General features: G+C 41.5%; 1 protein-coding gene across 3 annotated transcripts in view; it reads left to right on the top strand.

Annotated features, from left to right (window-relative positions):
* Nucleotides 1–2471: 2471 nt before the first annotated feature.
* PRMT2 (protein arginine methyltransferase 2) overlaps nt 2472–26258 on the top strand; it is a 37020-nt gene continuing 13233 nt past the window's right edge. Inside the window, exons 1-6 of one of the 3 annotated variants that reach the window (XM_049627658.1) lie at nt 2472–2743; nt 4950–5063; nt 11296–11403; nt 12079–12261; nt 16815–16976; nt 17973–18137. In XM_049627658.1, the coding sequence (XP_049483615.1) occupies nt 5010–5063; nt 11296–11403; nt 12079–12261; nt 16815–16976; nt 17973–18137 (672 nt within the window). In that variant the 5' untranslated portion in view covers nt 2472–2743; nt 4950–5009. The remainder of the gene's footprint in view (nt 2744–4949; nt 5064–11295; nt 11404–12078; nt 12262–16814; nt 16977–17972; nt 18138–26258) is intronic. The other 2 variants (XM_049627656.1, XM_049627657.1) reach the window with 2 other exon arrangements.

The raw sequence follows: 26258 nt of genomic DNA, 5'->3' as shown, positions 1-26258 counted from the left end.
TCTGCATACACAATCATGCCACCTGTGAATTGAGTTTTACTTTTTCCTTTGAGTCTTTACACATTGTCTTCCTTTTGCCTTCTTGCATTGGGGTAAGATCACCCTTCCACTGTTAAATAGAAACGATAGAGGACATCCTTCTTTTCTTCCTGAATCCAGGAGAAAAGCACACACTATTTTGCTATGTTATCTGTTTTTAATAGATGACTAAGATTAAGATACTCCTTTTTATTTCTAGTTTTGTGAATTTAGTGGGTGTCAAGTTTTATGAAATGTTTTTTTCTGCACCTATGTTTTTCATCCTATAACCTGAAATGTGGAAATAATTTTGATTTTTAAATTTTAAACAAGCTTTCATTCTTAGAGTAAACTACACTTAGTCATGATATGTAATTTTATCTTTCACTGGATTGATTTATAGCAGAGTTATGCTGGCCTCATTGAACCAGTTAGGAAGTATTGCACTTTTCTTTATTTTCTGGAAGAAAATGTTTAACACTGATATCATATTCTGCTAATATGTTTGGAAGCATTTACTAGTGAAGCCATCTGGGCTTCTTTGTAAGAAGGTTTTAAATGATAAAATCAATTCCTTTAACAAATATGGAACTATGCAGATTTTCTAATGTCTTTTTGAAATGTTTATTTATTTATTTTGGGGAAGAGAAAGACACACACACACACACACACACACACACACCATGAACGGGGGAGGGGCAGAGAGAGAGAGAGAGAGAGAGAGAGAGAGAGAAAGAATCCCAAGCAGGCTCCACACTCAGCACGTAGCCTTACACAGGGCTCAGTCCCACCACCACGAGATCATTACCCCAGCAGAAATCAAGAGTCAGTTGCGAACCGACTAAGCCACCCAGGCGCCCCATTTCGAAATATTCTTGTTCAGTTTTGGTAAGTTGTTTTTCAAGGAATTTTCCCACTTTATGATTTGCTAAAATTTTTGACATATACCTTCATCATATGTTCATTATCTTTTAAAAATTCACAGAATCCAGGGGAGCCTGGGTGGCTCAGTCAGTTAAGCTGTTAAGCGTCTGATACCGGCTCAGGTAATGATCTCAGTTCCGGAGTTTGAACCCACATCAAGCTCTCTGCTGTCGGTGTGGAGCCTGCTTCAGATTCTCTCTCTTCTCTCTCTCCCCCTCCCCTGCTCATGCTCTCTCTCAAATAAATAAACATTAACAAAAAATCTATAGAATATGTACTTAATTCCCTTTTCATTCCTCAGTTTGTTTTCCTGCTTTTTTTTTATCGTGGTCAAATGCACACAAAATTTACCACCTTCACCATTTATAAATGCACAGTTTAGTGGTATTAAATATATTTCCCTCGCGTGCAACCATTGTCAACATCCATCTCCCTAACTCTTTTCATCTTGTAAAAACGCAAACCCCATACCCATCAACTTCACCTCTTTACTCTCCTCTCCTCCCCTGGGCAACCACTACTCCATCGTCTGCGTGATTTTGACTACCTTTTCCTACCACCTCCCCCCGACCCCCCACCCCTACTACAGTGCTGCTACCTGCCCACCTTGAGACCACCACACAGTAAGGGCACTAACGTTTCCCTATTTCACTTCTAATATCAAACTTCTTGGTGAAATGAAAACTTAAATCAATGTCTGATTTGTCAAGTGAAAAGAATGTCAAATGGTTCTCACTTCACAGCATGGATGGGAAAGCTAACTGAATTATTACAGAAAAGCAGAAAAAAGGAGGGCCTACTCCAGAAATCTGCCATTTCTGTCACCCACAATGGGTTTCTGTTCCCCACTCCAGGACCGGCCGCAGCCCCCGCTGCCCCACCCCCTAACCCTGGTCCGGCCCTGGCCCCCGCTGCCCCACCCCCTAATCCCGGTCTACCCGCAGTCCCCGCTGCCCCACCCCCTAACCCGAGTCCGGCCCCGGCCCCCGCTGCCCCACCCCCTAACCCGGGTCCATCGCAGCCCCCGCCGCCCCACGCCCTAACCCGGGTACGGTCCCGGTTCCCGCTGCCCCACCCCCTAATCCGGGTCCACCAACAGCCCCCGCTACCCCACCCCCTAAACCCGGGTCCGGCCCTGGCCCAGGCTGCCCCACCCCCTAACCCGGGTACGGTCCCGGCCCCTCCAGCCCCACCCCCTAACCCGGGTCCATCCGCAGCCCCCGCTGCCCCTCCTCCTAACCAAAGTCCGGCAGCGGCCCCTGCTGCCTCGCTCCCAACACTGGGTGAGGCCTCCACTGTCCCCCCTCCACTAACTCGGGTCCGGCAGCCACCGCTCCACATCCCCAACTCGCGTACGGTTCGGGTCTCCGCCACCCACCGCCTCAACCAGGCTGGGGACCCACAACGGGCTGCAACCCCACCGCTGACCCCGCCCCTACAGGAGGCTCAGCGGGCACAGAAAGGGGCTCCGTGTTCCCCGTGCGCGCCACTGCGGGAGACGGGACTCGTGAAGTGCGCCTGCGCGACGCGCTTGGCCCAGAACTGGTCCTTCTCCTAGACGGGCCTGAGCGACTGCGCCTGCGTGGGGCCGAAGACGGTGGCTCCATTACCCGGACTTAGGGACGAGTGCGGACTGCGCAGGCGTAGGGAGCGGGGCCTAGGGAGGGGTTCTGTCCGCTGCCGGCCTGCGCGTACTGCGCTTGCGCGGGCCGAGGGCGGTGGCTCGGGCTCCTGGTAAGCGCTGTCTGCCCCTCCGCACCGGCGGTGTGGACGCAGAACTCAGCGGAGAAAGGCGGCTGAGGTAGGTTTCTTGTGGGCAGCTCAGGCGGCTGGACCGAACTGAGGTAGGACGTGCCAAGTGAGGGTCTTCGCCGGGCGTGTGCGTCAGTAGGCCGACCGAGGCCTCTATCCCCTTGAAGACCCCCGAACCTCCCTCTTATGTGCTAGGAGCTCTGGCCGCTGACTGCAAGCTCGGCGACTGCAGGGCCACGCCCCTTCCCGGCCACGCCCACCACCCTGGTTCCTCCCCCCCCCCCACCACGCCCAACAGCGCGGTGCCGCTTTCCCCAGCCACGCCTTCTCGGAGAGGTGCCCACCTCACTTTCGTCTGCGCGAGCCCTCATCTTCTGTGAGCCCCCTCCCTTTCCTCCTTACCCCTGGTAGTACTCCTGCATCTAAGCCCTGTGTTTCCCTTCATATCCCCCTCATTCTTTCTCCTCCCATCCCCTATTGCCTTTGGCCACTAGTCCCTGATCCTGGGTCGTCTACCCGCCCCCGCCCCCCCCCCCCCCCCCCCCCCGCCGCAGGCTGGTCAGCCCACCTGGCCCCGCCCCATCAACCGGATCCAACCTCACCCTCCCCAGCCCCTTCCAGCAAACCAGCCCTGTCCAGGCTCCATCCCGCCCTGGCCTCAGTGCCAGTGTTTTCCAGTGAAAATACAATGTATATATATTAGTGTTTGTTGTTAACCCTAAAACAAAAACAACAAAACCCTGCTAGGTATTTTGCCAGCAAAATTGGGTTTATTTAAGAATGGCAGATAATTACAATCCAGCATAAGCAGTCTATGGCTGAGAGTTGAAAGTGTAGTGGCTTCTGATTGGTTGGGTTGTGATAGTCTCTCATTGGTTGTACTGTTGCTGGGGGGAGGAGGAAATCCTTTCTGCTGCTAGAAGAGTGTAGTAGTATCCACTGCGGGATCTGCTCTTTCTGGTGGGTCTGCAGGTAGCACTCATTGCTGGCCTCCTCTGACTCCATTCTAAACGACTCTGTTCTGTTAATTTTCACATTGTAATTATAGATCCCACAAAAATAAGTATTAAGTCATGAATAAGTGAAGCATGCATTTTAAACAAAGAATTGTTATGTAAGAAAAAACACATTCATGTTGGAGTATAGTATGGATTATACGGTCACGGGGAAAAATGAGAACTGAGAATGAGAAGGGAAAGCCTCTGGAAGATGTAGACTTTTTGGTTCCTGTTAGTGGAAACACTTGAAAGGCCCAGGTGCTGTTGACCTTGAAAATAAAACAACCAGTTATTTTACCAGAAAAGTGGGTTTATTTGGAAATGACAGAGGAATTACAATTTCAGACCTGCAAACTATGGGGAAACTACTGGCAAATGGACTAGTGTAGGAGAGGAAGGTTACTTTATATAGAGAAAAAAGAGGTGGGGCACCTGGGTGGCTCATTCTGTTGAGCATTTCACCCTTGATTTGGGCTCAGGTCATGATCACAAGGTTGTGACATCAAGCCCCAGGACCCCATCATGGGGCTCAGGGCTGAGCGTAGAGCCTGCTTAAGATTCTCTTTATCTCCCTCTCTCCCTGCACCTCCCCTCCTCCTCTGCTCACCTTCTCTATTAAAAAAAAGAAAGAAAAGAAAAAAAGGAGGAAGTTGGGAGGAGCTGCTTTGAAGGAAAGTCCATTGGAGGAAAGTGAGTGTGGGTGGTCACCCTTCCTGATTGGCTGGGCTAAGGCTGTTTGGCTGTTTCTCATTGGCTGGGCTGCTGCCTGGGTAGGAGACCCTTGCTGTGGTAGGAAAGTGAACTTTTTCCTGTCTGGTCTATAAGGAGTGGTAGGGTGTGAGAGCTCCCCCTGCTGGTCTCCAGACTACATTTCAAATGAGGTTTCCTTGATTTTCACAGTAAGGAATTTTAATTGGAGTGAAGGCTATCAGGGTTCCAAGAAAAGATTTGGCATTAATTTGTTGTTTTAAATCAATTCAGTAATCTAACAGAAACTAACAGTATTCATTCAATAAATAAGATCAGCATCTTTGTAGACTAGTGAAGAAAACACACAGAAGTTCATAAATTTCAAATGCTTTCTATTGTTTTCATGAAGAATTTCATTTATAAATTTGATTTCTGTTTCATTTTTTAAAAACCAGTTTTACTTCCTTTTGGCATAGGATCTTTATCATGGACCGTAGAAGTGAAGCAAACTTAATTATTATGCAGGGTAACAAAGTATTTTCTCATTGTCTCTCTTTTCAAAAGTAGAAATGGAGGGGAAAATGAAACATTAAAAGCGGCAGCTATGCGGCAGATCCTAAGAGAACCATGGCAACGTCGGATGACTGCCCCAGAAGTGAATTGCAGGTAATTTCAGGTCTGGTATGTAAGAACCTGTATTTAAAAACTATGAACATTGCAGAGAGCAGAGCTTAGCCACCAACCATGGGATGCTTAAATAGAGGAAATTACAGATGGCATTCTGAATTGGGCATCATAAACACCTCCCAGGAAACCTACCTTTGGTACCTGTGCTGGTGAAGCAAGCACATTGTTTTAGTTGTTTAATAAGGTCCTAGGCATAATGTCTTACAAGCAGGTTAGACACATTAGAAGTGATTTATATATTCATACTTTTTTTTCTGCCTGTAACACATCTAGTTTCATTCAACTTATTAGTAAAAAGAAGATTACCCTACATTTCAAGGAATGTTGATTATATCAAATTAAAAACCAAATGAATACTCAAATAATCTTTTTTAAAAAATCAAACATTTTTAGATCTGTGATGTCCAATTTTAACATTTCTTTTTTTTCTAGCCTTCTAATGGTTGTTCTAATTTCATTTGGGTTTTCATATATAGATTTGATTCATAGTTGTGTCATTAATCTTTCTTAATCATAAAACTTTTTAATTCCATGGATGTCCTATTCTTTTGAGAAATTTTTAAAATGTCGGAACTTTATAGAATAATATTGCAAACATTATTTGTACATGCCACACAAAAGTGAAAACTTGTTAACATTTTGTCGTATTTGCTTTAGAATGTAAATATATATACATATATGTATATATTTTGAAGGAAACCATAGATAAAGTTTGTGCCCCAGCCCCATTCTTCTTCCTCTGTTTCCACAGGCAAATACTACTGTGAATTATAAATTGATCTTTGTGCTTCTGCACCATTTTTTTACGTTTTTATACCTAGTATAGGCATCTTTGACCAACATATGATACTCTTTGTGTGTGCTTTTTAGATTTTACTTAAGTGGCTTCATATTCTGTGTCATCTGCTGCTTGCTTTTTCCACTAATGTTACTGAAAAAAAATTTTTTTAACATTTATTTTTGAGAGAGAGAGAGAGAGAGAGAGAGTGTGTGCACGCTAGCAGGGGAGGGACAGAGAGAGAGGGAGACACAGAATCTGAAGCAGGCTCCAGCTCTGAGCTGTCAGAACATGAACTGAGAGATCGTGACCTGAGCTGAAGTCAGATGCTTGACCAGCTGAGCCACCCAGGCGCCCCTCCACTAATGTTACTTTTGGGGGATTTGCCCTTGATGTATGCAGGTCAGTTGCAGTCTTACTGTTATACAGTAGATGTATACCACATTTTATTTATTTCCCTTTTGTGGACACTTGATGTTTCCAGTTTTTGTCTATTTCCAGCAGTGCTGCAGTAAATATCCTACACATCTCCTTGTGCATACGTGCTCTCTGGTGTATACTTAGTAATGACATTGCAGGGTGGAAGGGATTGCATATTTTCAGTTTTACTAGATAGTGATCAGTTGTTCTCCAGTTTACGGGTCTGCCAGGAACCCATATAGTGCTTGGTAACACTTGAGAGCATCAGACTTTGAAAGTTTGCTCAGTCTGATGAGTTAGAAATGATATCTTGTTATTTAGTTCTTAATTACTTGGGCATCTGTCATGGAAGTATTTCTGTACTGTTTGTGTTCATCCGGTTAATAGCGCTCTTCATTACAGAAGAGATGCCTGCTATTCAAAATTTGTGTTTTATCTTTCCTTCCCCTGATCACCTTTAAGGGGTTTTATCACTTTCATCTTTTCAAAGAACCAGTTTTGTCTTTGTTGAATTTCTCTGTGTTCATCTGTTTTCTATCTCATTGGTTTTCTCTTTTCTCTTTTCTCTTTATCTCTTTTATACTTTGGGTTTCATTTTCTATTTTTATAGCATCTTGTGATGGAAGTTTGGATCACTGATTTAAACCTTCCTTCTCTTTAAGGGGCGCCTGGCTGGCTCAGTCGGTTAAGAGTCCTACTTGGGCTCAGGTCATGATCTCACAGTCTGTGAGTTCGAGCCCCGCGTCTGGCTCTGTGCTGACAGCTCAGAGCCTGGAGCCTGCTTTGGAATCTGTGACTCCCTCTCTCTCTGTCCCCTCCCCGCTCATGCTCTGTCTCTGTCTCTCAAAAAATAAATAAATGTTAAAAAAAAAACACACACACAAAAAAAACCTTCCTTCTCTAATATATGTTTTTAAAGGTGTAACTTTACCTCTGACCGTCAGTTTGCTGTACCTCACACACTTACATACATCATATTTTCATTGTTGATCAGTTAAAATACTTTCTAATATGTTATAGTGGAAATTAGAAAATTTCTGGGCTATTCAGACATGCGTTGTCTATTTTCAGACATTTAGGAATTTTTGCTTATCTTTTTGTTATTTAATTTTGGCTTGATTATGTTGTTCAGAAAAGATACTATTTAAAGTTTCAGCGTTTGGAAGTTTATTCAGGCCTGCTTTGTGACCTAGTCAGATGGGCTGTTTTGGTGAATGTTCCACATGCATGTGCAAAGAGCATGTTTGCTGTGGTTGTTGGTTTTCTATAAATGTCATTAAGGTCAAATGGGTTATTAGCGTTGTTTAAGTCTTTTGTGTCCTTTCTGACTTTTTGCCCGTTTGTTGTGTCAGTTACTGAGAGAGATGAGCTTCAAAAATGTCCTTTTTGATTGTGGATTTGTCTTTTTTTTTTAATTTCCTTTTGAGTCTATCACTTTTTGCTTCATATATTTTGAATCTGTTACTTGGTGCATGGATTTAGGGTAGATTTTACTTTCTAGATTGATGGATTTTTATGAAGTCTTTCTTTTTACCTATTAATATTTCTTGCCCTGTGTCTATTTTGTCTTATGTTAATACAGCTGTACCAGCTTGCGTGGTACACATACACCAATATTTTGAATCTATTTTAAATCTAAGTCCATATATTTAAAATGTTTCTCTTGTAAAGAGCCTATAGGTATGTCATTTTTCCCCCTTGTTGGGTAACTTCTGCTCTTAAATTGGAGTATTTAGTCTGTTAACATTTAACATAATGACTGGTATGGTTAAGTCTAACATCTTGCTGTTCTTCTATTTCTTCTTTGCATATTCTTTGTACCTTTCTCCATTCTTGCCTCCTTTTAGATTAATAAAATATTGTTTGCAATTCCACATTATCTCCTCTATTGGCTTTTCATGTGTATCTTTTACTGATATGTTAGTGGTTACCCAAGAAATTGTGATATGCATCTTTAACCTATCTCAGTCTTTTTTTTTTTTCCGACCACTTCATGATGCAAGATTCCCCCAAATTACTTGCCTTTACCAGTCCCCATTTTTGTGCTATTTGTACTATTGTTGTAACATACTTTACTTCTTTATATGTCATAAGCCCCATAATGAATTATTGTTTCCGTATACTGTTTAAGTCTTTCTTATAAAGGATAAGAAATAGTCTTGTTTCCCTACATATTTACTTTTCTGGTGTCTTTATATCTAAAACTCTGGAAAAAATTAAAGACTGTGATAATGCCGGTTGCTGGTGAGTATTCAAGCAGAGAGCACTCGCTGCATTGCCGTGAGGCGTGAAGTGCTGCACCTTTGATGGAAAGAATCTGGCAAACGTGTGAATGAAAACCATGCATATTCTTCAGCCCTGATAATCTATCCCACAGAAGGAAGATATCATTACATAAGGGTAAATGTGTAGAGATGTTTGTGGCCACGTTGTTTATGGTGGTAGAAAGTTGGACACCAAGAGAAAGTCCATCAATCAAGGGTGACTGAAGAATCAGGAAGAATTCCTTTTGTAGAGTATTATATAGTCATTGGAAATTATAAATTAGAGTTCTAAGAATTGGGGAGTTTTTTTTGCAAGTTATAATGTGAGTAAGAAAAACCCAAAATTAATAAAAGGGTTTGTGACATTCTTCACAAACAACTATGTCAGAAGAAAAACCGCATGTGTGTGGGTGTATGTGTGCATGGATGCGTGTGTGACACGAACATGGAGAAAGTGTGGGAGGATGTGCCAGGTGACTGGTAAAGGTTAGGGAGGGCGGTGAGAAGCTGATGATGTAGGTGGAACAGGGGCAGGGGAAGGGGAGCAAGCTAAAAAGGAAATTATACTGTGTAAAATGAATCCGATTACTGTAGTAAGAAAATGTGCAAAGGATACAGATAGGCAACTAACAAAAAAGATGACCAAAAAGTACTTGAAAAACATGTTTGACCTCGCTAAAAATTAAAGGCAGATGGAACCGGAGCACCTGGGTGGCTCGGTCAGTTCAACGTCTGACTCTTGATTTCGGCTCAGGTCATGATCCCAGGGTCATGGGATTGATCTCCAGCTTGGGCCCTGCACTGAGCGTGGAGCCTACTTAAGATTCTCTTTCCCTCCCTTTGCCCCTCTCCCCTGCTTTCTGTCAAAAAATAAAATTAAAATAAAATAAGATAAAATAATAAATTGTAAAATTATTAAAAAAATAAAGGCAAACGGAACTAACAAAGACAGTGTCTCCACATCAAACTGGCAGAGTTGAGTGATGATGCGTGTCCACTGTTGATAAGGGTGTGGGAAAACCATTCACTGTTTTCTTTTATGATTATTCAGAGACTAGAGAGTGAGAATGAGCGGGGGAGGGGGAGCGAGGGGCAGGGTGGAGAGAGAGCGAATCCCAAGCAGGCTCCATGCTGTTGGTGCAGAGCCCAGCACGGGGCTTGAACCCACGACCGTGAGATCATGACCTGAGCCGCTATCAAGAGTTGTATGCTTAGCTGACTGAGCCACCCCGGTGCCCCTCTTTTAGTCTTATGTAGGTCTGAGGAGCTACCTTTCTGGAGGGTATTTGGTGGTGATATCAGAAGTTATAAAAGTGGGGCACCTGGGTGGGCATCTGACTCTTGGTTTTGGCTCAGGTCATGATCTCACGGTCCGTGAGTTCGAGCCCCACGTCGGGCTCTGTGCTGACAGCTCAGAGCCTGCAGCCTGCTTCGGAGTCTGTGTCTCTTCTCTCTGCCCCTCCCATGCTCATGCTCTGTCTTTCTCTGTCAATAATAAGTAAGTGTTAAAAAAAATTAAAAAAAAAAGTTTGTCTTACATAATTTGTAGCGTAAAAACTGAAAACAGTTTAAGAATACATAATGAGATTAGATAAATAAATTAAGATTATTCATAGAATGGAATACTATCAGATATTAGAAATGTATTTAGAAGTAATTTAATGAGGAAAATACAATTAAAAAAATTTTTTTAATGTTTATTTATTTTTGGGACAGAGACAGAGCATGAGCAGGGGAGGGGCAGAGAGAGACACACACACAGAATCCGAAGCAGGTTCCAGGCTCTGAGCTGTCAGCACAGAGCCTGACGCGGAGCTCAAACTCAAGAACCACGAGATCATGACCTGAGCCTAAGTTGGACGCTCAACTGACTGTGCCACCCAGGCGCCCCAAATACTCACAATTTAATGAGTGGGAAACTTGTCACAAGGCAGAATTATATGATCTCCATAAATACCCTATATGCACATATTATATGTACACTTAAAAAAAAAAGCTGGAAAGAATATAAATGTTAGTATGTTAATCATTATCCCTGACCAGTGAGCAAGATTACAGATGGTTGTAATTTTCCTCTGGGTACACTTGTGCTTTCACACATTTTCCAAAGAATGTGAATTACATTTATGTTTAGGAAAATTTGTTTAAAATGTATATATGGGGACAGGGTTGCTTCATTGAACTGGAATGTGTGGTTGGAGGTTCTCCCACCCCCAATGGGTGTCTTCCTGGCAAGTCTGTTCTGATGGAAAGTGGAGACTGGGCAGGTGCACTCTAGGGCTCCCCTTCTGGGTCCTGAGCAGCGTGTGACAGCAGCAGTGCAGTCTGAGTGAGGCTGCGAGGGTTGTGCCGGTCCCTAGCACCTTCCTGAGGCCCGCCCAATTCTGCAGTTCTGCCCTCGGGTCTGACAAGGCCCCCAGAGCGTGATGCCCAGGAACAGGTCGTCTTTCTCTTAGGGCTGGTCACTACTTTGAGGATGATGTTCAGGGTCAGTTACCAGGTAGATGCTAAAAGTGCCTCTTATTTCTTTCTTTGATGTTCTCTTTAGGATGTATTAATCATTTTGTACTAGAGACATGAAGGTAGAGCGAAGGTGAGATCCCTTGATCCTGCTACTGAAGATGACTCAACTCGTATGATTAAATCTGGTCACACGAGTCTTCATTTGAACCCAAATGAAATAACCAAAAGGCTACAAGTTATTAGGATGGACAGAAAGAGAAGCACCATAGTCATCTCCTGTTCTTTCCTTTGCTTTGAGCAGGAGGGAGAGGGTCTCATGGAATGTGGTGGCCAGGAGCATCTCCAGGAGAGTGCGCACCCAGAAGAGTTTGTGGCCATTGCAGACTATTCTGCCACTGACCAGACGCAGGTAACCTGACGCACTTGCTCACGTGCAGTGGCCATGGGCCTCGGTCCGTGTTTTTTTTTTGATTCAGTATGCTAAATGACAGAAGTAGATGTGATATTTGAAGAAGTCATACCAAAGTTAAGTAAAGAGTATTCAGACGTTTAGAGCCCAGTGAGACCTGTGAGTGACCCTTCTCTTCCTACCCTAACAAGTTCCAGTCCCAAGCCTTAGGTGAAAGATACCTGGTAAGGAATCGGGGGAAGCACCTGCTCCAATTTCTGTTTGGAAACCTTGGTTTAGAACCTATTCTAGTTAATGAAAAATAAGGCTATAAGATAAAGATACTGACTTGAATGTAGCTTTTCCTACTTTGTAACCCAGTAAATGAATCACCTACCACATAGCTGAATTACTGTGAAGCGGCTGTTCAGAAATTCTGTCCTAAGCCATTTGAAAATGTTTCATCTTTCCTTTAAAAAATACCATGTGCTTTTCTTTCATGTAGATGTTCCATAAAAATCTCTAAACCTTGGTATCATTTTCACAAATTGTGAGTTGGTATAATTACCTGTTGGGTCCTTTTTGAAATAGCTGTGATTTGGGCCCCAGTTATGGGGGATTTATGACTGAGCCACAATTGAAATACCACTTTCAGGTTTTTCTTGAATTTTGACTTCTGTGTATGTTTTTTTCCAGCTCAGCTTTTTGAGAGGGGAAAAAATTCTTGTCCTGAGACAGACAACTGCTGATTGGTGGTGGGGCGAGCGCGCAGGCTGCTGCGGGTACATACCTGCAAACCACCTTGGGAAGCATTTGGAGGAGTGTGATCCTGAAGACACGTGGCAGGATGAAGAGTACTTCGGCAGCTATGGAACCCTGGTATTGCATTCCAGATCCCTGTTCAGTTGGCCAGGTGCTGGTATTGCATTCCAGATCCCTGTTCAGTTGGCCAGGTGCTGGTATTGCATTCCAGATCCCTGTTCAGTTGGCCAGGTGCTGGTTTCTTCTCTCTAGTTTAAAGTTAGCTTCACCTGGACTGCTGCTTCTCATGGTTTAGAGCAGGGTTTGCAGACTTTTTCTCTGGCTAGTAGACCATATGGTTACTCAGCTCTGCCATTGTAGTGCAGAAGCAGTCATAAAACCATAAGCGAGTATGGCATATTCTTTTGATTTTTAAAAACCATTAAAAATCATTCTTGGCTTGCAGGCCATACAAAAACAGGTGGTAGGCTGGATTGGCCCATGGTTGTTTAGAGAGATTATCTGACCAATGGGATTATGAATTTTTCTCAGCATTTAAAAAAGAGTAATACATTTTACTTTAAAAATAAAATACAAAAAAGTTACACAAGTCAACAATAATACCTTTATGAATAACTGACTTACTAGTGTTTGTGTGTGTGTGTGTGTGTGTGTGTGTGTGTGTGTGTGTTTTCCCAATTTGGATAAAGACCCATAATCCTATAGTCCAGACAGCTCCTGTTTATATTTTAAAGCTAGATGAAAACAGATGCCTGCAGAATAAACATTGTAGACCTAATGTTGAGTGAAAGAAGCAAGACATCAAAGAACTTTTGATTCAATTATATAAAATTAGAAAGTGTTAAAAGGTATCGTTTATGAATGTAAGTGGTGAGACTCTAAAGGAGATCAGGGACCTGGTTCCCCTGAGAATCAGGATGGTGGTTACTGTTAAGAGGGGGGGGCCTGTGATGGTGTCAACTTTGAAAATAAAATCGTTATTATACCAGCGAAGCCGGTTTATTCGCGAATAGCAGGGGAACCGCAATCCAGGGCAGGCAGGCTGTAGGGAAGCACAGGCAAGTCTGGAGAACCAATCAGTAGGGAGAAGGGGTGGGCGGGGCTGCTTGAAATGAAAGCCCATTGGAGGATGGCGGCTGCTTCTCCTTGGCTAAGTTTGGCAGTTTCTCATTGGCTGGGCTGCTGCTCAGGCCAGGAGAAAATCGTTCTGGTGCTGGGTAGTAAAGTAGGCTTCTTCCTTCAGACTGCTGGAGTGGTAGCGCAGGAGCCGCACCCTTCAGAGCTTCCCTCTCCTTTTCAGGGAGGTTTTCCGCCCTCATTTTCGTATCAGCCAGGCTGGGGTGGAAAGGTTGGGGGGGCTGGCAGTATTCTGGTATTGGCTGCACAAGTGTTTGCTGGAAAACTATATTTGACAGACTGTAAGGCAGTTTTTAATACACTTTTTTGGTTAGGTGTGTTATATTTGACAAAAATGTTACAATAAATGAAAACCACCTGTGTATGTACATGATGAGAGCTTTCAAATTATCAAGAAAGAGTATTTTGTTGATTTTAAAAGAGCCATATTGGTGGTTTATTTAATGACTTTTCATTATGATAAGCCATGCTGTAATGGACTTCCTTTTACATAAATCTTGTTTACTGTTTGCTAGATTTCTATTGGGTAAATTTGTAGGGTGTATGTATGGTGTTTTTTGCTTTGGTGGATCTTTCCAATTTGCCCTCCAGAAAGATTGGCTGATTATACACCTACCAGTAGTATGTGGAAGCTTATATCACAACCACAATTGCCACAGTGAAAACAGATTTCTAATCCTAAAAGGGAAATATGTTATCTCTTGATTCTGGTTTCTGTTTGTTAATTTAATTTAATTTAATTTATCCTTAAAGTTTATTTATTTGTTTTGAGAAAGGCAGAGACAGCTGAGTGGGTGAGGGGCAGAGAGCAAGGGGGAGAGAGAGAGAGAGAGAGAGAGAGAGAGAGAGAGGAAGAGAGAGAGAGAGGAAGAGGGAGAGAGAGAGAATATTCCAAACAGGCTCTGCACTGCCAATGTAGAGCCAGACATGGGGCTCGAACTCACGAAACAGACCATGACCTGAGCCGAAACCAAGAGTTGGTCGCTTAACCAACTGAGCCATTTAGGTGCCCTGTTATTTTTATTTTTTTTTTTTAATGGTTATTTTTGAGAGAGAGAAAGAGAGAGGGAGTAGGGGAGGGACAGAGAGGAAGACAGAATCTGAAGCAGGCTCCACAGTGTCAGTGAAAAGCCCCATGTGGGTCCAAATGTAACCTCTAGATCACGACCTGAGTCGAAGTCAGCTGCTCAACTGACTGAGCCACTCCGGGGCCCCCAGTTTCTTTTTTTTAAAGTCGGATTGGTCACCTTTTATATTTTGTTGGCCTTTTCTATTTCTCCATTTTTTTTAGGTAAACTTTCATATAATTTGCTCATTTTTCTTTTTATTTGTGTCAGTTTCTCTGTTGAATAAGCTGGTTAGCCTGGACTTACACTCACCACTTGCCTCTCATCTTTTCCCATGGAACTCTAAGTTTTATGGTCTGATTTGTCCTTTTTCTTTGTGGCTTCTGGATTTTGTGTCCTACTTTGAAGACCTTCACTCCAAGATTATAAATATCCATACTTTCTTTTGGACTTTTGTGACCCCATTTAACAATGAAATATTTAAATCAATCTGGAACTTACTAGTTGTAAAGAATAAGGTAAAATTACAACTTAATTTCCCCACAAATATTCAGCTGTTCCAGCATCAGTTATTGGATAATCCTCCTTTTCCTGATGATATGAAATGCACATTTATCATACGTTACATTTCTAAATTCTATTTGTGTAATCTCTGTTCTGTTTCATTGATCTGTTTATTTCTTCTGCAGCTCCAGATGCTTTTCATTATTGTAGCTTTTAAACATCTGGGAGGCTAGGTCTCTAGCAGTCCTCCTGTTTTTTAGTGCTTTCATGGCTAGGCTGGTCTCTAGTGTTTGAAGCTAATTTTATTAGCATTTGTTGTACACCCTTCCCCAGGCCAAATTGGCTGGCGTTTTAATTGGTATTGCATGGAAAGTTTACATTAATTTAGGGAGAAGTGACATGTTCATCACATCACACTCACTTTCCCCATTTCTTGAGCATTGTTTTATGTCTCTCAGAGTTGTAAGGTTTATTTTATTTTTTCTTTCTTTCTTTCTTTCTTTCTTTCTTTCTTTCTTTCTTTTTTTCTTTCTTTCTTTCTTTCTTTCTTTCTTTCTTTCTTTCTTTCTTTCTTTCAGTTTTGATCATATTGGGTGCTTTGCCTTTCTTGTTAAATCTATCCCTAGATGTTTTTATGTATTATTTTTGTAAGTGGTTGGGTGAAGTGTTCTATAAATATCAGATTAAGTTGGTTGATAGTATTGTTTGAGTCTGTGCCCTTACTGATTTTCCTTCTACTTCTCTCTCAGCTACCGAGAGAAGGATATTGATCATAATTGTGAATTTGTCTATTTCTTGTTGCATTTCTATTGGTTTTTACTTAGTGTATTTTGAAGCTTTGTTATTAGATACAAAAGTGTTTAGAATTATTAGGTCCTGTTGCTAAAGTGATTCCTGTGTTACTATGACCTGACTCTTCGTTGCTGGGAATATTCTTTGATCTGAAATATATTTTGTGTGATGAAAATGCCACCATCTAACTTCCTTCTCCTGGCATCAGCATGGTGCACCTTTGCATGCTAGTTCTGACTTTCTGTTAAGGTGGATCACTGCAGGCAGGATGGCTGGGTCTTGACTCCATCTCCTCTGACCCTCCAACCCTTTGTGTTTCAGTCTTCAGTGTCTTTATGAGGAGCCACGATGGGCTCATGCAGGCACTGTCCAGACTTCCTGTTTGTGCTGACATGGTCTGGGTAGCTTGACTGTCCCCCCCTCAGCCATGCGGGTTTTCTGCAGCTTGAGATCTAAGAGGTGAGGTGTGAGGGATGGTGCTGTGGGTGCAGCCGCTCTGGGCTCTGACTGCCACCTGTGGCTTCACGAACCATCTGGAGGAGGCTTTCTCTGTTTCCCTGAGGATTAGTGTGATTCCTGTGATGTCTTATGTTATCTTGGGTTTCATGTGTTTTCCTCCCTCTGGACATGACTGGGGGCCTCGAACTCACCCTCTGAGGGTCAGCGAGGTTGTTACCTCCCTCCAGAGCTACAGTTTTGGGTGGGGCCCTGTGTGCTCTTCTAGCATCTCTGCTGGTGGCTTGTCCACGGTCTCTCTTGATGGATAGTTGGCCAAGTTGTATCTGATGGGGAATTTGGTGGTTCCTCCTGTCTCATGTGGGAACAGTGGTCAGGAGGGTAATGTCTGCACCATCTCCTCAGTGATCCACCCCTGCTTCTCTGCTCTCCTGGCTCTTGGGGAGGTGAAGGGAGAATCTCTAGGCAGCACCACAGTGAACTGAAGGATTCTAGAAACTTCCATCTCATTCCTTCACTGTTTTATTTTTGTCTAGTGGCGTATTTGTGTCCTTTGATTTTTTTTTGTCTTTTGTTTTCTCTATGTTGCTCATATTTTTAGGCATGGGGTGGTGGGGTCAAGAGGGTTAGCTCAGTCTCTGATCTTCCTTCTTAAACCAGAGCTCAGGATAGCTCAGATTGTAAGCAGTGATTCCGAATGTGTATTTCCTCTAGAAACTTCACTTGGAAATGTTGGCAGACCAGCCACGAACAACTAAATACCACAATGTTATCCTGCAGAATAAAGAATCCCTGAAAGATAAAGTGATTCTGGATGTCGGCTGTGGGACTGGGATCATCAGCCTCTTCTGTGCACATCATGCGCAGCCCAAAGCAGTGAGTAGGAGGCAGCTGTCCCTTCAGCGGCTTGTGAGCTGACTCTTGGTGTGGTCCCATGTGCGAAGGCCCTGTGTCGGTGAAACGGGCAGTGTGCTCTGGCAGGCTGAGCCTATTGGACGCTGTGATGTTGGCGTAATGAGTCACAAACAGCACAGAGTAGAAGAGGAGGGAATAGAAAATATCTGAGTGAGTTGCATGTTGTGGGATATTTTTTGGTAAAATGTTTATTTCAGTTGAATAGAGAAACATATGTGTCCCTGTGTTGGGGCTGAGCCACTGGTGTGGGTCACTGTCCAAGCGATATCCCTGCACTGAGCAGGGACCACCTGGCAGGGACAAAACAGACCACTTTCCGTGACACAAGGTGGCTTCCCTTCGTCCTCTTCCCTTTAAAGTATGTGGGGTGGGCCGTGCAGAGCTGAAGCCCTGCGACGGCCCCCGACACAGGTGGGTGAAACTCCTAGTTTATAAGTGGAGCTGTGGTGCAGTGACCACTGGAGTTCAGGTGCTGTCAGAACCGAGACGTATGCACACACGAGCTTCCTCTGACAACCTGGATTTGAAATGGTCTCGGCCACTGATATCCATAAAGTCTGACTCTTCTCAGGCCAATACTGAGAAGCTCCTGCATCAGTTATGGGTTGTGTTGCTGCGTGTGTGGGAGCTGGGCCACTGGGTCGCACCCGGGGAGGGCCCCTGCGGTGGGTGCCCAGTATGGGTGTAGGGCCTTCCTCTCACCTGCAGCCCCCTGTCTGTTTTAGGCAGGAGGTGGAGTGAAGGTTAGAGGTGGCTCCCTTGCCAGGGCTCCGTCCGTTGGAGGTAGCACGGTGTGGCCCAGCTGCCATTCCTGCTGTCCGGCACTGTCGCTTCCGTCTGTCCTTGTTTTCTCTGATGCCGACTCTGACTCAGCTGAAGCAATGGGCTCAGGGAGAGCAGATGACAGGCCGCTTTGCAGGGTGGGACATGCACTGATGGCACTTCTCCCATATGCAGGTGTATGCAGTGGAGGCCAGTGAGATGGCCCAGCACACGGGGCAACTGGTCATGCAGAATGGCTTTGCCGACATCATCACTGTGTTCCAGCAGAAGGTGGAGGATGTGGTGTTACCGGAGAAGGTGGATGTGCTGGTATCCGAGTGGATGGGGACCTGCCTGCTGGTAAGGGGCACTGGGACATGCGGGTGGCTGTGGATTGCACCAGGGAAGTTCAGATTCCAAGCAGGGGCCATGGACTGGGTCCAGAGGGGCTGTTGTGAGCAGAGCTTCTAGGGGAGAGCTGCAGCTGTTTCATGTTAAAGTGAATACACCTGGTGCCTTTCCTGGCGCTGACCTCTGCTTAGTGCAGGACAGCCTCGAGGCCACAAAATCCACCACTTGTGACAACGGGACGGGGAGACCTTGAAGGCGATATGCTAAGTGAAATAAGTAAGAGGCATACTGTATGATCTCACTTACATGTGGAATCTGAAAACAACAACAACACAAAACTCACCCACCAAACTCCTAGAAAAAGAGCAAATTTGTGGTTAATGGGGAAAAAGGGGGTTGGGGAGAAAGAATTGGAAGACCATGGTCAAAAGGTACAGACTTCAGGTACAAGAAAATGAGCAGTGGGGTCACGATGTATAGGGTGGTGACTACAGTGACATACAGGACAGACGTTAAGAGCGAACAGTTGACCCTTGAACAATGTGGGTTTGAACCATGTAGGCCCACTTACACATGGAGTTTTTTTTAATTAAAACAATTTTTTTAATGTTTATTTATTTTTGAGAGAGAGAGAGAGAGAGAGCATGAGTGGGAGAGGGGCAGAGAGAGAGGAAGACACAGAATCTGAAGCAGCCTCCAGGCTTTGAGCTGTCAGCACAGAGCCCGACGTGGGGCTCGAACTCATGGACTGTGAGATCATGACCTGAGCCGAAGTCGGACGCTCAGCCAACTGAGCCCCCCCAGGTGCCCAAAGTGATAAATACTAACTAAACTTTTATGGTAATCATTTCACAATACATGTAAATCAAGTCATTGTGCTGTACATCCTGAACTTGTAATTATCTTAGAGAAAGTTGGTGACAGGTTGGTGGTTTTCTAAAAACACAAAAAAGCATGTACAATATGATTCCAATTTTTTTTAAGTTTATTTATTTATTTTTGAGAGAGCATGAGCACAAGGGGGGAGGGGCAGAAAGAGAGGGAGAGAGAGAATCCCAAGCAGGCTCTGCACTGTCAGCACAGAGCCTGATGTGGGGCTCGAACTCACGAACCATGAGTTCATAACCGGAGCCGAAATAAAGAATCAGATGCTCAAATGAGCCACCCAGGTGCCCCTAGTTTTGTTTTTAAAAACTGTACATGGCAAGAGTCCTGGGTAGCTCAGTTGTTTAGGCATCTGACTTTGGCTCAGGTCATGATCTTGCAGTTCCTGAGTTCGAGCCCCGCATTGGGCTTTCTGCTGTCAGTGGGGAGCCCACTTTGGATCCTCTGTCCCACTTTCTCTCTGCCCCTACCCTGCTTGTGCTTTCTCTCAAAAATAAGTAAAAAACATTAAAAAAAGTTCATAGGTAGCAGTGACCTAGCCGGCTGCAGGTAGGATGTTCCAGGTATGGTGGGGAAAGCACACCCCACCCTGTGTGTCTCAGTGAGTGCAGCTATAGATCTAAGACAGCGTGCAGGGAGAAGCTATTTGAGGACTTTGAAAAGCATACAGTAGCTGGAAGGTTGAGAAAGAAGGCCAGAACTTGAAGTACACCGACCTGGTCTTAAGTTTATTGTTACTCCTCCTGTGGCTCTGTCTCCATACGTAACTTTAGTAATTTAGATGAAAAAGACCAATTCTTTTGAAAAGTGCAAACTTCTACAACTAACCCACAGTGAGGTAGGTAACTTGAATAATCAAGTAAATACTAACAATATTAATTTATAGTTGAAAACCTTCTGTGAAGAGAAATCTGTAGGCCTAAATTATTTCACTGGTGAAATCTACAAACACATTTAAGGAAGAAATAACACCAGATCTGAGCAATGTCTTTCAGAAAATGGAAGAGGAGAGACACTTCCTAGCTCATTTGGTGAGACTGGTATTACCCTAATACCAAACCCAAACCAAAAAGAACTCATGTTCATAAATGCAAAAATCCTCCAAAATATTAGCAAGTATAATCCTGCAATACATAAAAGGAATAACACTACAACAAAGAAGAGATTATCTTTGGAATTCAAGGCTGAGTAATTTACCATATTAACAGTCTACAAAAGAAAAATCACATGATGCTATCAACACACAAAAAATTTGACAACATTCAAAATAGTTTTAAAATTTCTGTTGAGATTTCTTATTTGGTCTGTGTGGTTTTTTTTCAGAAGTGTTGTTTAATTTCCCAAGTATTTTTTGATTTTCCAGCTATCTTTCTGTTATTGATTTCTAGTTTAATTCCACTGTGGTCTTGAGAGTAGACATTGTATGACTTCTGTTCTTCTAAATTTGTTGAGATGTGTTTTATGGCCCAGAATGTGGTCTGTCTTGGTGAGTGCTCCACGTGAACGTGAGAGAAAAGTGTGTTCTGCTGTTGGATGGAGTGGTGTATAGATGTGCATTGTATCTAGCAGATAAATGATGTTGAGTTCAACTATGTCCTTACTGATTTTCTGCCTGCTGGATCTGTCCTTTTCTGATAGAGGGATGTTGAAGTCTCCAACTATGATAGTGGATTCATCTGTTTTCTCTTGCAGTCCTATTTGTTTTCACCTCACACAGTTTAATGCTCTATTGTTAGGTATATACATGGTAAGGACTGTTATATCTTCTTGGAGAATTGACCCCTTTATCATTATGTTATGCCCCTGTTTATCTTTGATAACTTCCTTCCTCTGAAAGCTGCTCTGAAATTAACATAGCTACTCCTGCTTTCTTTTGATTAGTGTTAGCATCGTCTATTTTCCTCCATCCACTTACTTTTAGTTTGTAAGTGTCAGTATATTTAAAGTAGGTTTCTTGTAGACAACACTTAGTTGGGTATTAGTTTTTGATCCACTCTGACAATCTTTGTTTTTTAATTGGTATATGTAGACCACTGACATTCAAGTGGTTATTAATATAGTTGGATTAATACATCTACCATATTTGTTACTGTGGTCTATTTGTTATTCTTGTTCCTTGTTCCTGTTTTTTTCTTCTACTCTTTTTCTTCTATGATTTTTTTTTAAGGAAATAAAGTTAGGTAATTTAATGAGCATAAATTAAGGGTGAATTAATTTAATGCTCAGAGGTATATTGGTTTAGAACCTGACATGAACATGCTGATATTGTAAACTTAAGATTCATATTTTTGTATGGAGAACTATCTATCATGCTAATGGTCAACAGAAGAAAGCTGGAGTAGCCATACTTATATCAGACAATCTAGACTTTAAAATAAAGACTGTATCAAGAGATGCAGAAGGGCGTTATATCATAATCAACGAGTCTATCCACCAAGAAGACCTAATAATTGTAAACATTTATGTGCCAAATGTGGAAGCACCCAAATATGTAAATCAATCACAAACATAAAGAAACTCATTGATAGTAATACCATAATAGTAGGAGACTTCACCATCCCACTCACAGCAATGGACAGATCATCTAATCAAAAAATCAACAAGGAAACAATGGCTTTGAATGACACACTGGACCAGATGGACTTAACAGATATATTCAGAACATTTCATCCTAAAGCAGCAGAATGTACATTCTTCTCCAGTGCACATGGAACGTTCTCCAGAATAGACCATATACTGGGACACAAATCAGCCCTAAGTAAGTCCAAAAAGATTGAGATCATACCGTGCATATTTTCAGACCACAATGCTATGAAACTTGAAATCAGCCACATGAAAAAATTTGGAAAGGTAACAATACTTGGAGACTGAAGAACATGCTACTAAAGAATGAAGGGGCTAACCAAGCACTTAAGGAGGAAATTAAAAAGCATATGGAAGTCAATGAAAATGATAACACCACAACCCCAAACCTCTGGGATGCAGCAAACATGGTCATAAGAGGAAAGTATATAGCAATCCAGGCCTTTCTAAAGAAGCAAGAAAGATCTCAGATACACAACCTAACCTTATGCCTTAAGGAGCTGGAAAAAGAACAGCAAATAAAACCCAAAACCAGCAGAAGACAGGAAATAATAAAGATTAGAGCGGAAATTAATGCTATCAAAACCAAAAAACAGTAGAACAGGTCAATGAAACCAGAAGCTGGGTCTTTGAAATAATTAACAGAATTAATAAACCACTAGCCAGCTTGATCAAAAAGATTCATATTTTTGTAAATTGATGGCGTATTCACTTTGTAGACCATTTCCAATTTATAAAAATATTTTTCAGTTGTAATCTCTCTTGAAGCTCACTTTATCTGTAATCTGTTATCTATCTTCACTTGTATTAAGGTATAAAATTATAAGATATTTAAAGTATGCAATATGACTATTTGATAGCTTCCCCCCGTTGAGTTAACCCATTCATCACTCACAATAATGGTGTCATCAGTTATAGTCACCGTGGTATATAATAGATATTCAGACCTTATTCATTTTATAATTGACAGTTTGTAGCTTTTTACCAATGTCTCTCTATTTTCCTCACCCCTGAGCTCCTGGTAACCACTTTTATACTCTCTGTTTCTATGAGTTCAACTTTGAAAAACTTTTTTTTTTTAAAAAAGATCTCACATATAAATGATATGATGCAGTATTTATACTGCACTATATTTATACTGCCACTATCTGTGGCTTATTTCATTTAGCATAAGGCCCTCTAGGTTCATCCATGTTGTTGCAGAGGTTTGGATTTCCTTCTTTCTCGTGGGTGAATAATATTCCATTGTATATAAGTGTATCTATATATATATCTCATATGTATCATATATACATATCTATTTCACTTTTCTTTTATCCATTCATCTGTCAGTGGACACTTTGGTTGTGTCCATAACTTGGTTATTATGAATAATGTTTCAGTGAACATGGGAGTGCAGATACCTCTTTGAGATAATGATTTTGTTTTCTTTGGCTATAAACCCAGAAGCAGGATTGCTGGATCACATGGTATTTCTGGTTTTAATTTCTTGAGGAACTTCCATACTGTTTTCCATAGTGGCTGTACCAGTTTACATTCCCACTAACAATGTTCCAGGGTTCCCTTTTCTACATGTTCTTACTAGCATTTGTCACCTTTGTCTTTTTGATAATAAACATAGCAAGGGTGATCTGATACCTCATTGTGGTTTTGATTTGCATTGCCTGATCATTAGTGATACTGAGCATCTTTCATGTACCTGTTGCCCATTTGTATATCTTCTTTGGAAAAAATGTCCTTTTGCCCAATTAAAAAGCTTTTTCTATTGGTTTGTTATGAGTTCCTTGTATATTTTGTGTTTTCACCCCTTATTAGATATGTGGTTTGCAGATATTTTCTCCTATTCTACGGTTTACCTTTTTTGTTGTTGATGATGGTTACCTTTGCTGTGCATAAGCTTTTTCATTTGATGTGGTCCTACTTGTTTATTTTTGCTTTTGTTGCCTTTGCTTTTGGTGTCTAATCCAAACAATTATTGGCAAGATCAGTGTCAAGCTTATTCATTGTGTTTTCTTCAAGGAATTTTATGCTTTTAGGTCTTATGTTCAAATATTTAATCCATTTGCAGTTGATTTTTGTGTGTGTTATAAGATAGGGGTCCAATTTCCCAACACCATTTCATAGCGGTTATCCTCTACCCATTGCATATTCTTGGCTTCTATGTTGAAAATTCATTGATAATTAATGCATGGGTTAATTTGTGGACTCTCTGTTCTGTTCCATTGGTCTATGTGTCTGTTTTTATGACAGTACAATGTTGTTTTGATTATAATAGCTTTGTAATATAGTTTAAAGTGTGAGGTCTTCAACTTTGTTCTTCTTTCTCAAAATAGCTGTTTATATGGAGTTTTAGGATTGCTTTTTCTATTTCTGTGAAAAATGCCATTGGAATTTTGATAGGGATTGAATTGAATCTGTAGATTGCTTTGAGTAGAGTAGACATGTAAACAATTTTAATTCTTCCTATCTGTGAACTCAGGATATCTTTCTACTTGTTTGTGTCTTTAATTTCTTTCTTCATTGCCTTTCACCTTCTTGGTTAAATTTATTTCGAGGTATTTTATTATTTTTGATGCAACTGTAAATCGGATTGTTTTCTTAATTTCTCTTTTTGATAGTTCATTGTTGGTGTATAGAAACACAACTAGTTTTTGTATATTTATGTTGTATTCTACAACTCTACTGAATTTGTTTATTCTGACAGATTGTGTGTGTGTGTGTGTGTGTGTGTGTGTGTGGCGTCTTTAGGATTTTCTATGTATGTCATCTGCAAATAGAGACAGTTTTACTTCTTTCTTTCTTATTTAGATGCTTTTTATTTCTTTTTCTTGCCGGATTGGTCTGGCTAGGGTTTCCAGTACTGTGTCGAATAAAGTGATGAGAGTGAGTGTCCTTGTTTTTCACTTTATCTTAGAGGAAAGCTTTCTGTTTTTCAGTGTTGAGTATGGTGTTAGCTCTAGGCTTGGCATATGGGTTTTATTATGTCGTGATATATCCTCCCAATACTCAATTTTTTGAATCTTTATCATGGAATGTACTTGAATTTTATAAAATGCTTTTTTGCATGTATTGAGATGCTCGTATAATTTTCATCCTTCATTTTGGTAATGTGGTGTATCACATTTATTGATTTGCTGTGTTGAACCATGTTTGCATCCCAGGAATAAATCCCACTTGATTATGGCATATGATCCTTTTAATGTACTGTTGAATTCAGTTTGCCAATTTTTATTTGAGGATTTTTCCATCTGTGTTCATCAGGGATGTTTCCCTGTAATTTCCTTGTAAATTTTCCTTGTCTGTCTTTGGGTAATGCTGGCCTTGTAAAATGAGTTTGAAAGTGTTCCCTCCTCTTTGATATTTTGGAAGAGTTTGAGATTTGGTGTTGATTCTTTAAATGTTTGGTAGAATTCACCTGTGAAGCCATCTGGTTGTGGACTTTTGTTTGTTGGGAATTTTTCAGTGACTAATTCAGTCTCCTTACTGGTAATTGATTGGTCTGTTCAGATTTTCTTATTTCTTCACGATTCTGTCTTGGTAGGTTGTGTGTTTTTTAGGATTTTAGGTATTCTTCTAGATTGTCCAATTTGTTGGCATATAATTGTTCATAGCAGTCTGTTGTGATCGTTGGTGTTTGTGTGATGTCAGTTGTAATGTCTCTTTCATTTCTGATTTTATGTATTTCACCTCTTTTCTTCGTGAATTGGTGAATCTAGCTGAAGATGTGTTTATCTTCAAAAAAAATTAGCTCTCTGTTTCATTGGTCTTTCCTGTGCCTGTGTAGTCTCTATTTCATGTATTTCCACTCTGGTCTTTGTTATTTCCTTCCTTCTAGTAACTTTGGGCCAGTTCTTTCTTTACTTCCTTAGGTGCAAAGTTACATTGTTTATTTGAGATCTGTCTTTTCCCTTAATGTAGGCATTTATTTCTATAAACTTTCCTGTTCAACCTGCTTCTGCTGCTCACCATGAGTTTTGTTCTGTTGTGTTTCTGTTTTTGTTTGTCTCAGGATATTATTTGATTTATCTTTTGAATTCTTTCACCCATTGGTTGTTCAGGGATACGTTATTTAATCTCCACATTTTTGTGAATTTTCCCTGTTTCTTCTTGTTTTTGATATCTAGTTTTATACCATTATGGTCATAAAAGATGTTTGATATGATTTCAGTCTTCTTAAATTTATTAAAACTTGTTTTCAGTGTCCTAACTGAAATGTTCCATGTGTACTTGAGAAGAACGTGTGTTCTGCTGCTGTTGGATGGAATGTTGTTTGTATGTTTTATTCGGCCATCTGACCTCATATGTAGTTTAAATCTGGTGTTTCCTTATGATTGTTTGTCTGGATGACCTACCCATTGTATATTTGCTTTATGTATTTAGGTGCTCTGCCTTTTGAGGTTTTGATTGGACTTTTTATATGACTCCATTGTCATGCTCCTTTCTGAGCATATCGATTACACTTTTTTTTTTTTAACTTTTTAAGTGGTTGCCCTCTAGTTTGCGATACACAGTTACAACTGATCCAAGTCTACCTTCATGTAACACTATACTACTCTATGGGTAGTGTTCCTTGCAACAAATAATCCTGATTTATTCTTCCTGTCCCTTGTAACATCATTGTCATGCATTTCACGTATATATAAGTAAACATTATACATGAGC

This window comes from Panthera uncia, chromosome C2, assembly GCF_023721935.1.
Source record: "Panthera uncia isolate 11264 chromosome C2, Puncia_PCG_1.0, whole genome shotgun sequence".
In the NCBI taxonomy this organism is placed as follows: Eukaryota; Metazoa; Chordata; class Mammalia; order Carnivora; family Felidae; genus Panthera; species Panthera uncia.
Note: the sequence above shows the minus strand (reverse complement) of the source record. Positions and strands in the feature narration are given on the sequence as shown.